The following is a 13,817-nucleotide window of genomic DNA, read 5'->3' on the forward strand; positions in this document are numbered from 1 at the left end:
ACAGGTACCAGCCTTCTTTGGGATGTGGGGCTCTGCAGCCTGGCCACCTGACACCCCAAAACCAGTGCCTCTGCCCTCACAAGCACCCAGTGGTTTATGTGTGTTCCCTCAGATTCCCACTTCATTGTGGGTGCTTTGAGCATCTTGATTAACCCCTTCATGGATGCCATGGCAGGCAAGCAAGGAACCCAGGCTTAGTAAAGGGATTTCTTAACTACAGACACTGTTACTCTCAAGAAAGCACTAGATGTTACAGATCTTCGTAAAATAACAGTCCTGAGATTCCCCTCCCCCATCTGATCTCACTTGTTCTGTGAGTCCAAGAGCTGATCAGCATTTTAGGCTAGGTAGAGTCTATCATGCTTGTCTCTTTCCAGCCCCATCGTCTGGTATGTGGCAGTGGAGACACCGTCTCCTTAAATCCATTTTATGACCCTGTTTGCCTTGTACCCCAGCTGGAAAATTCCAACCCCATTGATGTGAGTCGCACATGGGAAAAAAGGCAGTGCCCCTGAGAAGGGTCAGTGCTTGAGAGTCAGTCAAAGATGATGACCCTTGATAGCTCTCTTCTTGATGGTCTTCTCTGAGGTGTCACACACCCCTCTCTGGCAGGGCAGTGTCTGGAATTGACTGACCGTGTCCAGGTTAAGTTGGCTTTTCAACACCAAACACAAAATGGAAGACAGGGTCCAAAAATGGAGGTCACAAAACAAAATGGAGTTCACAGTTTGATACAGACATATCCCACTCTGTCAGAAACATAGCACCCCCAGCTAGCAATTTGAGGCAGAGGAAGACAGCCCCCTCCCAGTAATCTCTGGAGGGGGTGAGGAGTTTAGGCCTACAACCATTCCTGTATGCTATTCCTGGTCTCTCCCCCTGCTGGAATGATTGGAGGTTATTACAGTCTGAAGTCTGTGATGTCACAATCATCAAGGCAACTTAAAAAAAAAAAAAGGTACAAAGTAGGCCATCCTCTGGTATAGCAGCTCTTGGTAATAATATATTAGCTAGCTTGGCTTGTGACCCAGCTACTATGCTCTTTAGTCCCGTTAGAGCTTTCTGATGATGCTGTGACTACAAAAGCAAGACTATGACCAATAGACATGATGCGAAGTGCTATTTTCTGCTGAAGTAATAAAATGTTGAATTCTATCAAGTCACATCATCCTAGTTCAGGCAATGCTGGGAATCCTTTCTCTTAGTTGGAGAATTTATTGGCTTTGACAAAATGATGAAAATAATGCACACATCTCTTTTCCCCCAACACCAGTTAAATCAGATAATTAGATGCATGTGCATGTATTGTCTTGTTTTCTGCTGTTCAGCTATAAGATTGTAATGTGAGATTTAAATAAATGCCGGGAAATACTTGATGTGAAACATAATCACAGTTGCAAAATTTGTAACAATAGGGGGCTTTTTTGTAAGTAAGGTACATTTCTGGAATACTTGTGATCTAATGGATTGATCACAGGACTTGGTATGAGGAGAACTGAGTTCTGCTCTGCTCCTGACTCGTACAAACTGCCTGACCTTGGGTGGTCACTTAACTACCCAGTGCCTTGGTTTCTTCATTTACAAAATGGAGTTGATGTTACTAGGGTAACCTACTTTGTAAAACACACTGAGATCTAAGGATGAAAACTGCTGCACAAATGGGATATATTATTTATTTATTTGGATGCTTTTGGAAAATCTTTCTTTAAAAAAAAAAGAAAAGAAAACATTTAGGTAGAGGACTCTCTCCAAACTCTGTCTGTGCAGGCTGTCAGATGAAATGTCAATGCTTAAGTTGCCATTATAAAAAGGAACCCAAATTACACATAACTATATTAACATGACATTATGATTTCGGATGTAAAACCCCAGTTAGGTACTTCTGTGTCAAGGCTGTTCCAGAACTAGTTATCTCAGCCCTTTTGGGTGTAGGCATTAGTAAGGCAATATATGGAAGTGATTGCTTTTAACAAATAATTGCCTTGTGGGAATCTTTTAAAGTGTAACTTTGACACTGGGGCACTGCTGTAAAGAGAACATTGAAATGAAGCAGTTGCCTTTGAGTATAATCTTGAGTTATTCCCCTACTCTGTTACTAATTAATTATTATTCAGAGCATTTCTTCCATGCAGACCCTGTTGTTTTCTTCTGGTTGATCCTGCACTGAGGAGCCTACTCCATTTTCATCCAAATCATGTGATGGAAGGAACTGTGATGTCACAAGTTCAGGAGTATGACACTAACAGACTACATATTACTGTTAGTTGTCTATTGAGATCTGACAGTGTTCTCACATGAAGAAAGACACCACATTAGATTCTCCCCAGCAGGCCTGGAGCTAGCTGTTGACAGGCCAAAACTAGATGGAGTTGCCCAGAGAGGCCGAGGACTACTGGCCAGGAGATGTACTGAATCTTGTTCTGGGCAGCCGGGATGGGAGGGTTGCTATGGAGTTCCAGCTAAATCTTAAAGTTGTTCTCTCCAAGTAGAATTGATGGGGGTGGCAGTGGCAGGACTTCCACCTTCCCTCTTGCCAGGTGAGTTCCCCTCCCCCATCCCAGCAAAGGAGGGTAAAAATCACACCCATGCATGTGAATCTGACCCGCAGTTCAATCCCCATGTGGTATAGGATCTGAGTGAAAAGAGGAGATGGGTTGGTACAAAAGAAAATAGTTATTTAAAAATTACATACACGTAATACCTAAAGGAAGGTCACCATGAGCAAGTGAATGTGGCATTCTCCCAATACTTTGTGCTTTTGCCTTGCTTTGGACCTGCTTCTGTAGGGAAAGTCCTGCAGCATGGAGCGGCGATGAATCTGGGTTAATTTTAAGGCCCAGATCCTATCTTAGTGCCCAAGTCTGCAGACTTCCAGTGACTTAACCTGGAGGGTCACTCAAGTGCAAAGACAAATGGTTATGTGCTCAGGCCCCTCTTGTGTTGACGCATAAAGCAAGAGAGAAGGGGCAGGAAGTCTTTCCTTCCTCCTCCTTGCGCACTGAATGGGGAGCAGCCAGACTCTTGGTGCTTGTGCTCTCTGAATCCCATTCTCCTCTCACTTACTGATTTCACACAAGTGTGACTTCCTGATTCAGGCCAGTGTAACTCTGAGGAGAATCAGGCCCGCTGAGAACAAGCACTAGGGCAGGAGTGGCCAACCTGTGGCTCCGGAGCCCACATGCGGCTCTTCAGAAGTGAATATGCGGCTCCTTGTATAGGCACCGACTCCGGGGCTGGAGCTACAGGTGCCAACTTTCCAATGTGCCAGGGGGTGCTCACCCCCCCCACTACACCACTCCCTGCCCCCACCCCTGAGCCTGCAGTGCCTGTGCTCCTGTCCCTCCCTCCCAGAGCCTCCTGCATGCCACAAAACAGCTGATCAGAAGGTGTGGAGAGGGAGAGGGAGGTGCTGATCCACAGGGCTGCCGGTTGCGGGGAGAGCTCGTGGGAGGCTGCTTCCGTATTACTGTGGCTCTTTGGCAATGTACATTGGTAAATTCTGGCTCCTTCTCAGGCTCAGGTTGGCCACCCCTGCACTAGGGAGTCAGTGCAATGTGGAAAGCTCTGCAGCTCCTTGTTATGCAGTATAGCAGTGGCTGCTGCTATTGAGTATGTTGTCACCCAGCAGCCCCCTGCAATTATCCCTCCTCCATGGCTGGAATGGGCCTGATTATTATAATATTAACTTGTGTTACTGTTGGCACACCGAGCAACAAACCTTTTAGTCCGCCTCAAGCCCCTCAGGCGGTAACATTACTATAGCACAGGGGTAGGCAACCTATGGCACGGGTGCCAAAGGCGGCACACAAGCTGATTTTCAGTGGCACTCACAGTGCCTGGGTCCTGGCCACCAGTCTGGGGGGCTCTGCATTTTAATTTAATTTTAAATGAAGCTTCTTAAACATTTAAAAAACCTTATTTACTTTACATACAACAATAGTTTAGTTATATATTATAGACTTATAGAAAGAGACCTTCTAAAAACATTAAAATGTATTACTGGCATGTGAACCCTTAAATTAGAGTGAATAAATGAAGACTCGGCACACCACTTCTGAAAGGTTGCCGACCCCTGCTATAGCATCTAAAGACCCCAGCTGGGATCAGGTTGTCCTAGGTTGTATCATTGTCCTAGGCAATGTATAAACAGTGAGAGACACATCCAGCTCGAGAGCGCTGACACAGTAAATAGACAAGACAGACGAAGGGCAGGAGGGGAAACGGGGACAGAGAGCAGGTTAGTAGCTCAGCCAAGAATAGACCCCAGGACTCCTGATTCCCCATCCAGAGCCTTAAACAGGGAACCATGCTGTCTTCCATGGGCCTGATTCTCCTATCACTCACACCCATGTAAATCTGGAGTAACTCCACAGAAGTTAATGGAGTTACACAATCCTAGTACCACTGTGAGAGCAGAATCAAGCCTGTTGCTTCTATTAGCTGGTGTCCCATCATGGCGGGCACTGGTATTACCACAAAATGACTCTTCAGTGTTTTTTTTGAGGGGTTTGAGTGGTGATGCTTGCTTCTCCATAAATATGGATTACTTTTCTGAATTATTATCATGCTGTGCTTCATCTTTGTACCCATTAGAGGCTTGTTGAGGTGAGCCTCAACCTGTGGAACTCCTTGGCAAAGGATGTTGTGAAGGCCAAGACTATAGCAGGGTTAAAAAAAGAACTAGATAAGTTCAGGGAGGATAGGTCCATCAATGGCTATTAGCCAGGATGGGCAGGGATGGTGTCCCTAGCCTCTGTTTGCCAGAAGCTGGGAATGGGTGACAGGGGATGGATCACTTGATGATTACCTGTTCTGTTCATTCCCTCTGGGGCACCTAGCATTGGCTGCTATCGGAAAACAGGATACTGGGCTAGATGGACCTTTGGTCTGACCCCAGTATGGCTGTTCTTCTGAGCCATGAGGTTTGGGGTTTTTTTGTTGTTGTTTTTTTTTAGCACTTGTTCCACGTAAATGGCTCTGAAGAAGCATCTAGACCTGAAAAAAGAACGTGTGTAAGCTGCAAAGCTTGTCTCTCTCCCCAACAGAAGTTGGTCCAATAAAATATACTACCTCACTCACCTTGTCCTGTTGCTTTAGTCTGCTCAGCTGCTGATGCTGTGCTAAGGAAATGGTCAAATTTGGAAAGAGGACAGTGTGGCATGTTGGCTTTGTGTATATCAGTGAGCAAGAGTTGCCCCCCTAGTGACTGACTTACTTTTGCCATCAGTGGCAGGAGATCTTCTGGCTCCAGCATTCAAGGCTGGGGTTTTGGGAGCTGAGGGACCAGAGTTCTAGTTCTGATTTTCTGTGTGTGTGTGTACACGTTCCATGGATTCGTTACAGTAGGGAAACTGAAAAATACTGTGACACCCTTATTTTGACAGTGAGCTTGTGAGGCAAGCAAATGGGAAGAAAGACACCAAGTCTGTGATTCATGGAGTGAAATGAGCAAAAGTATCCAACAGGGAGGCAGATCAGGGAGGCGGTAGGAAGGAAGAGCAGACAGCAGCAAGGAAGCTAGTCGGTGAGGTGGAGGTGGGCGGGAAGGCTGCTGCAGTGGTAGGTAATAGTAGGGAAGCAGGTCTCTAAATAGTAGGGAAGCAGGTCTCTAGATGGGGAAAGTGACTGTGAGGACATCCTGAGAGAAGCAAGCCAGGACAATGGTGGCTGCACTCTCTGTGCACACTAATTCCTCTGTCTCGGTCCTCCAGAGCCAATCTCCAGTGGGGATCTCAGAGGAGCAGCTGGCTTTGGCTGCAGAGAGGCTTCCACTAAGTACTGCTGCATTTGCTGTTGTTAAACTATCTGGATTTTTAAGTGTGCCTGCCCAGTGGCTTTCAGATAGTGGGATGCATTTCAAAAGGCAGGATTCTGTTATCCCACATGGAAGGGCTGACCTGGGCCAGAAACAAACTGCATGCTCCTTAGTGGGTTATACAGTGAACAATCTGCAGATGCTGTATTTGCCTGACCTAATGCTCTTCCTGCATTAAAGATGTAATCACCAGACTGGAGCATGTCTTGCTGCATGAGGAAAGGGCTCTGAAAAAGTCACTCTAACACCTTTTTCCTACACGATAATGTTAACTGGATATCATCTTAGTCTTCTCACTGGTGACAGTTTTAATTTGTGAACAACCCAAATGATTCAAAGATGAATGTACAATCAGAGGACGTCTTTGTTCGGAACAGAGCTATCCTTTATTATTTTCATTCTCTTGTAACTCATTATTATCTGCTTAACATTTATTTTCCGCTCTCAGCTACAGTGGTTGCCATTTAAAGTCAGCCCTCACCAACAGCTATTTCTGTGGTATCACAGCTATTTCCCATTTTAATGATGGAGAAACACAGCAGTTCTTTCGTATACCACCGTGTGGTAAACACCGGCTCTCTAATGGTGACTGCTGTGCTTTTCCTTAATGATTAGATTGTTATCATTTTATTTGGCAAAGAAAACCAACAGCACAGCTAATGTTATGAGCTCTCTTATTTAGAGGCGTTTCTGTTGCTGTTTAATGATCAAAATCTTTTTAGCACTTTTGATAAAAGGAGGAGAGAATGCTGGAGTTTCTTCTCACCGAGCCGTTACTTGAACATTCACGATTCTGTTAAGCTCCATGTGGTGAAGTGCAAGTTGTTCTTCGTGAAACAAGCTTTAACACACTGAGATGGTTTAAAGATCTCCGTGTGTACATAAACTGACGTGCAGCAGTTGCATCAAAAGTCTCTCTATGATTCAGTGTGCTTATCTCAAGACAGCCTAGCATTACAATGATCTTCCAACTAAAGCAGGTGTGTGCTAATGAGCTAACATTGGAGGTGTAGGTGCATGTGTGGTGACTATGTAGTGGAGAGGAGTACACTAGAAATACCATAAATGAATATTTTTGCGGAGGAGGGGTGATGTTACATGAAGAAGATAAATATTCCCATTCAGTATTTCAGGAATTATTCACCCAAGAGGGTTTTATGGATTTTTTTTTTTAATTACAGGATGATCCTTTTAAAATAACGGTACTAATTGTACTGGCTAGTCTGAGTGGTTGAAGCCCTTTATAGGTATGTTCTCTAACAATACATCAATAAAGATAATGTGAGCAGCCGTGTCTCAGCTGCTCAGAGTATCCAGCAGATAAAATCACAATCCCAGGAATTCAGCAGCAATTTTAGTTTCTTTGGTGTGGGTTAGAGCAGATTTTTCTCTGCATCATTTATCACATTGTGCACATATGGTCCCTGTGCTTCATCCCATTCATTCTTACTAAATTTCAACCTGTCCTTTTCAACACACCAGAAGAAGAGCTCTGTGTAGCTCAAAAACTTGTCTCTCTCACCAACAGAAGCTGGTCCAATAAAAGATAGTACCTGACCCACCTTGTCTCTCTTTTTAACACAGACATGCCTGTGTATTCAGTAATGATTCCTAACTTGGAACCTGCTGAAGGTAAAGAGTGGCATTTGGGGGGAGGGTTGGGGAGCACAGAGTTAGCATGAAGAAGCTTTGATCATTTCATTTTGTCTCTAAGGCGTCTGAAATCCCAGCCCTAGTTTTTAGGCTGTCAGTGGCATGGAGTTATGTATTACATGCCCCAGGCAGACGCTCCCTCTCAATCTCTCTTCCTAACCCACATTATCTTCCTTTACTTCACCTCCCACCCCATCGCTAGAGAGGGAAGTGAGTGTAACCCCACAGGTTATGTAGTTCTCCCCATGCTCACAGGCCTGTTCCATTTTCTCTTCAGCAGAGCTTGTGAGCATGCCCCCCAACCTTGCAGCCTCGTTCTTCCTTCCTCTGCCATCTCTAGTGTTAGCGAACTTTCTCTGTTGCTGTAGTCACGTTTCCGTTTGATGTGGTGATGAGATTTGATACCCAGCCACATAATGCAGTGCTTTCTTGCAGTAGCACAATCCAAGATTAACTTCTCAAACGCCCCCGGTGTCTGTCTTCTCTCATTGGCTGCTTGTTCCTCTTCCTGTTCCAGAGTTTCCAAGAATACTAATTTGCATGTAATAAAAATACTTCTCCAACTCTAAAGCCAGATTCAACCAGCACATACAATTCCCATTGAAGTCAATGGTGATTTAGGCCCAGTTACTCCAGTGCTGAATTTGGCCCCTGCTGATTTTAAATTTGACCGTCAGTTGCCTTGTACAAGATCTCAGTGGCTCACTGATTGGCACTTCATTGAAAGAATGTTTATTGCCATGCCAAAGAAATAGCTCCTCCTTCCTGGTTTTCTAACTGCTACATGGAGTAACATGCAGATCTTGGGGAGCTGAATACTGTGCTCTGTATATGCAAGCGCTATGGTAACCAAGCAGCTGCCTCTTCCTGTTCACTGCTCCCCTCAACTCCTCCCCTGCCAAACAGGCATGTCTCAGTGACTATGGAGAGCATGGAAGAGGAGTCAGTTGCTGTCTCCCTGGCACATTGTACCAGCTGGATGGAAGGAGGGAAGAAACAGCTACTGATATTTAAAAGCAGCTCAGCCCTTGCTCATGAAATCTTGTTGCCTGCTTCTCCTTCCCATCTCCCAGCATAGAACTTTTTACCAGCACTAGGCTTGTGCTCATGAAACAAGCCTCCTGGAGCATGATAGTGTTAAAGTGTGGGGTTAATGCAGGCCTGTAATCCGCACCTGCTGAAGGACTAACCTGACTTTACACTGGCTTAACGTGGAATTAGTCATTAATTGTCACCTTAATTGTAGCCAATCACAACCAGCACCCACCATAACATGCATGTAGATTTCATGTCTAAGCTGATCTGTGAGTACTGAAATTGGCCTGATTTATGTATTTATATATTTAGTTTTACCCTTTCTCTTGGGTGCAGTATTTAATCTCCCAGCTGCCTCAATGGCCAGCATCAGTGCTGTTCGGTGTCGTGTTTCCTGTCAGAGTCCCTTTTGTAGGATATAAATGTGTCTCTTTGGGAGTGAAAAGCCACATAGGGAAAGTGAAGCAGTTTGGTCCCTAAGGTGTCAAACGGAAGGGCATGGTTTTGGCAACTCTCACACAGGACAAGTTGTTATGGAAACGGCTGATAAATGTGCCATATATTTGAGAGCTAGTCTCAAACCAAAACACCAGATCTGACCACCCCCAAAGCTTGAGGAAGTTGGATCTTGATTTGCATTTAAACCTTGTGGATTGTCCTTATGTCTGGTATTTTTCTAAAAGAAAAATGTCCGTCTTGGATTCCATCCAGAACAAGCAAGCAACTTCCTTGCCAAATAAGCAGCTTTCACAGTTTCTCAGCATTGGAACATACATGCCCGATCACACTCACGACTAAATCACATTACATGTAGAAAGTGGAATGGATGGGTGGAACCCAGAGGTGCTCAGCTAACAATGGTGATGAGCACAATATAAATACCTAAATGTCAGATTGGCAGGTGAGGGAGGTAAAGAGGCTGCATAATGTATTCCCTACTGGATATAACTGTATGGATACTTGTGGAAACAAATACAGCACCTGATTAATTTCAGTTACATGACTGAACAGAATCAGCAGATCTTCTGCAACTCCAGCTGTCATGGTGTTTCCAGCTCTGTACAGCTCGAAAGCTTGTCTCTCTCACCAACAGCAGTTGGTCCAATAAAAGATATTACCTCATCCCCCTTGTCTCTCTAATATCCTGGGACCAGCATGGCTACAACAACACTACATACATATAGTGTTTCCAGTGTGATAATGCTCAGTGTTCCTCAAGAAAAGGCAGTTCTGTGGTATTTTGTACAGATGCTCCCCGAGTTACGTAAACCCAATGTACGCAAATCCGTTAGATAGAAATAGGAGGGTTTTTGGTTTTTTGTTGGTGTGTGTGTGTGTGTGTGTGTGTGTGTGTGTGTGTGTGTGTGTGTGTAATGGTCGGAGATGCGTAACTCGAATTTTGCGTAAGTCGGAAACGTAAGGCATTCCAGAACGGAACGCTTGTGTAAGTCAGGGAGCATCTTTATTATGAAATGACATGGACATGATTTATTTAGCAATGTTTTGTGACATAACTGGGAATCTTTTCCTGAGTAAGGACTGTAGGATTTCTCCTGCACTGGTTATAATTTCTCAGCGGATAAGAGGGGTGGGAGTTCATTTCCAAAATAACTGCAGTACAGATAAATGGCTTTGCAATATTGACTCAGAACATGAGGGCACTATCTTAATATTCCCCAGTTCATGCAAGTCTTGTCTAGTTGAGTTCGGTGTGGTAATATAGACATTATAGAGATGAAAGGGCCCAATCATACTTCCACAGGAGTTTGTGGCAAAACTCAGATTGACTCTAGTAGGAGCAAAATACTATAAATATCTTCTGCTCTGGTATGTCATCTGTTTATTTGACTGTTAATATCTGGTTTAACACCTCCATCCATCAGCTCTCTGTCACTCCAATGATCCTTTTCTGTTCTCTTTCAGAATGAGAAGGCTTTGGGGCATTCCGTGAGCCGTTCCAGTAACATCTCAAAGGTACGGTATGCAATGGATTACTGTCTTCAGTAAATTCGAATTTGTGTGGTTTTGTTTTTTCAGACATGTAGGATATACATTCTGTAGTGATCAATAGAAAGTGCATTTATAATGATGGCTAATTATAATGGAAGAAGGCACTCTGTCTAAAAATTAGAATTGTGGATAATCTGTTCCTGTGACATACCAAGTGTACAATCTAGACTAGTAAGTAGCTGTTTCACCCCTGCCCTCTAACCTGGGGTGCCCTTAACACTGCTTTGCTGTTGTTGCCTCCACTCCTGGACTGCTCACAAACAGCCTCCAGCATGTAAGTCACTCCCAGCTATGGCTATGTGCACTTGCAGCCTGCCAGTAACACCCAAATTTTTACCAGCCTGAATTATACTACAGGGTGACTCCCACATACTCCCAGTCCCAGATTTTCTCCAGAAATGTACATCTTGTACTGCCCAGCTCTCTCCTGGACAATATAAGCTCATATAAAGTCCATCATTTTATTAATAGAAATGATATGCACAAATTTTATTGCCTCAAATGAAGTTTCCCAAACACTTCAATTCAAACATGCTGGATTATATAAAACAATAAACAAGTTTATTAACTACAAGGAGATAGATTTTAAGTGAATACAAGTAATGCGATAGAAAAGTTAGAAATGGTTACAAGAAAAATAGAAATAAAATGCAACTAGTGCCTGACTTAACAAGCTACGTTAAATTCAAAGCCATGTTTTTCTCACCACATGTTCTCAACAATCTTACTGGCTGCACTTCTTAGGCCAGAATGCCTTCTTCTGTGTAGTGGCTGCTTCCTTTGTTCCTTCTGGTGCAGTGAATCAATGGACAGTGAGAGAGAGGAGGAAGTGGGGTGGCCATTGGTGTGTCTGCCCCTTCTTTTTATAGTCCAGTCCTCCATTTGAGAAGCATCTCCAGCTGGGAGCATGGCGCCAGGCAGACTGTGTGGACAGGAACCCCTGCTGTTTCTTTGCTAAAATGTAGATGTTCTGCCCATGCTCCTTTTCCTGCCAATGAATAGCCACTTAGCAGGTAGTGGCCCATTGACCTTGTTTACACCTGGCTGAGGTGTCAGCTTGTCCTTTGTCTCAGAGGAACTGGTTTGGCCACTCCACAGACTTGGAATGTGTTTTAGTGAAACCATACAGTGGAATCTTATAAGTTTACATACAATGTTGCTACACATATTTTATTAGAACTTTAATGACCAGCAAATGATGAGTTTTCAAATGATACCTCACAAGGCATTCCTTGTACAAAGATTACCACAATAGCGTGCAAGGGCTGAATACAGGGTTATGCCTGTCACAGTTCCTAATAATGGAATAGTGTTTAGGAAACTCATGCATGAAATACTTCTGAAAGTCATTTCCCTTTAGCCTTTTCAGAATATGGGATCTCAGCTCAAAGGGCTGGATTGTGGGTAAAGCCACAGACGGCGTGAGCGGCTGTGCTGACTCAGACAGAATTTCTCCTGGGATGGACAGGCTCCAGTCCTTCCCCCACTGGAGTAGCTGATACCAGTGGTAGTGATAGGTTGAATGGAGGAGTCCTGCCATTCAAGCAGTGCTAGGACCATGTCTGTGATTGGCCCTTACACAAGTGGAGTTGGGGGGCAGTTCCCTGCAATGTTTTCTTCCTCCTGTTCTACTGCTCAGGGGCAGTCTCAGTGGAGACCTTTGGTATATCTGATGTGGCTGAGTCAGAAGGCTCGGGTAGGTGGCCGTTTAATATTTGAGTGCTCTGCCCTCTGCAGATGACACACGGGAGATGATCCCTTCCCCACAGAGTTTACAGTCTAAGGAGTAGATTGTCACTTTGCAATCTGCCCTGAATAAGGGGTGAAATGTAATTGTACCACCCGAGGAACAGACCAAGGCGGGAGCAATGACTCTGAGAGGCTTTATCAGTAGCAGGTTACAGTCCCCTCCCACCGGGGGATTGGAGTCAAGGGGGATTGGAGTCAAGGCTCTGCTCATTCCCTGGCCCTGCCCACCCACTCCCCTCCCAGAGGAAGTTTGTTGTCAACGAAGCACGGTATTTGTTCCCTGGATCAATGTCTACAGTTACGCTAACACATGTATGCTTGTTACAAGGGACTCAGCTCAGTTAGCAGCAGGACTTTCCACTGCCCCATAGGCTAGACAAAGGCTTAAGGCAAAGTATCCCGACATTTATAGGCTGAGGCAAACAACTGAAATATACAGCTTACACACCACCTTATGTATTTTTTGACATCTGTTTGTTACCTCCCTTTGTTCCTGATATCTTGCTCAAAACATCCCTATTAATCATTCTGTCAAACCATCTTATCTTGCACTAGATTGGGATGTATCTGTACTAACCTTGAAATATCAGAGGGGTAGCCGTGTTAGTCTGAATCTGTAAAAATCAACAGAGGGTCCTGTGGCACCTTTAAGACTAACAGAAGTATTGGGAGCATAAGCTTTCGTGGGTAAGAACCTCACTTCTTCAGATGCAAGTAATGCATCTGAATGCCTTGCATTTGGAGCAGAAGGTAGTGACATTTATGATAGTCTTTAGTTTTTATGGAAGTTTGTTCCATCGTCTTGTACTGACCCCTGGCATAGCTCAGTCTCTGGCACAGATGAATTTTTACCCTTATGATAGAAAATTTGATTGTGATGAGTGGAGTTGCTGACAGCAGTCTTCATCCTGGTGTGTTGGGTGATATTTTAGATATGCTGGGCCCAGGCCACTGAGCACCTTGAAGATAAGGACCAAGACCTTGAATATGACTTGATATTCTGTGGGAAGCTGGTGTAGAGTGCAGATGACCGATTTGATATGCCTGTAGTAGCCTGCATTGCTGAGGAGCTGTGTTGCCGTATTCGGTATTGGAGTTTCTGAAGAGGTTGAAAGCTTATCTGCAGGTATTGCTTTGCTGCAGTCCAGACAGGAGGTTACAAAGGCATGTGTAACTGAGGCCAGGTCATGTCTGTCAGGATGGCACAGTCTCCTAGCCAGCTGGAGATGGTAAAAAGTGTTCCTTGTGGACACTGCTATTTGAGAGCTTACTGTCGGTGAGGACTCCAGGAACACTCCTAACCTATAGACCTGAGTATGTACCTTCAGCCAAAAAAGTCTGCACCATACCTGCAAACTTTTCAAAATACTTTCCTCTGCTCACCAGAATAACCTCTGTATTGCTTGGATTCAACTTCAGGCAGCTGTTCTTCATCATGAGCTGATTTTAGCCCAGTGCTTGGACATCTTGATGGTGTTTGTAAGGTCATATGTACGGGAAGTGTCAGCTGCATGTTTCTGGCACTTGAGTATGTGTGGTCTGACCAGTTCCAGTT

General features: G+C 44.4%; 1 protein-coding gene across 3 annotated transcripts in view; it reads left to right on the forward strand.

Annotated features, from left to right (window-relative positions):
* The window catches only part of MARCHF8 (membrane associated ring-CH-type finger 8), a 192,196-nt gene that overhangs the window by 141,928 nt on the left and 36,451 nt on the right, over positions 1 to 13,817 (forward strand). For all 3 annotated transcript variants that reach the window (XM_024217308.2, XM_024217310.2, XM_024217309.2), the window contains one exon: positions 10,427 to 10,477. In XM_024217308.2, the coding sequence (XP_024073076.1) occupies positions 10,427 to 10,477 (51 nt within the window). The remainder of the gene's footprint in view (positions 1 to 10,426; positions 10,478 to 13,817) is intronic.

Source organism: Terrapene carolina, unplaced genomic scaffold (assembly GCF_002925995.2).
Source record: "Terrapene carolina triunguis isolate 2854851 unplaced genomic scaffold, T_m_triunguis-2.0 Scaffold402, whole genome shotgun sequence".
Classification (NCBI taxonomy): domain Eukaryota; kingdom Metazoa; phylum Chordata; order Testudines; family Emydidae; genus Terrapene; species Terrapene triunguis.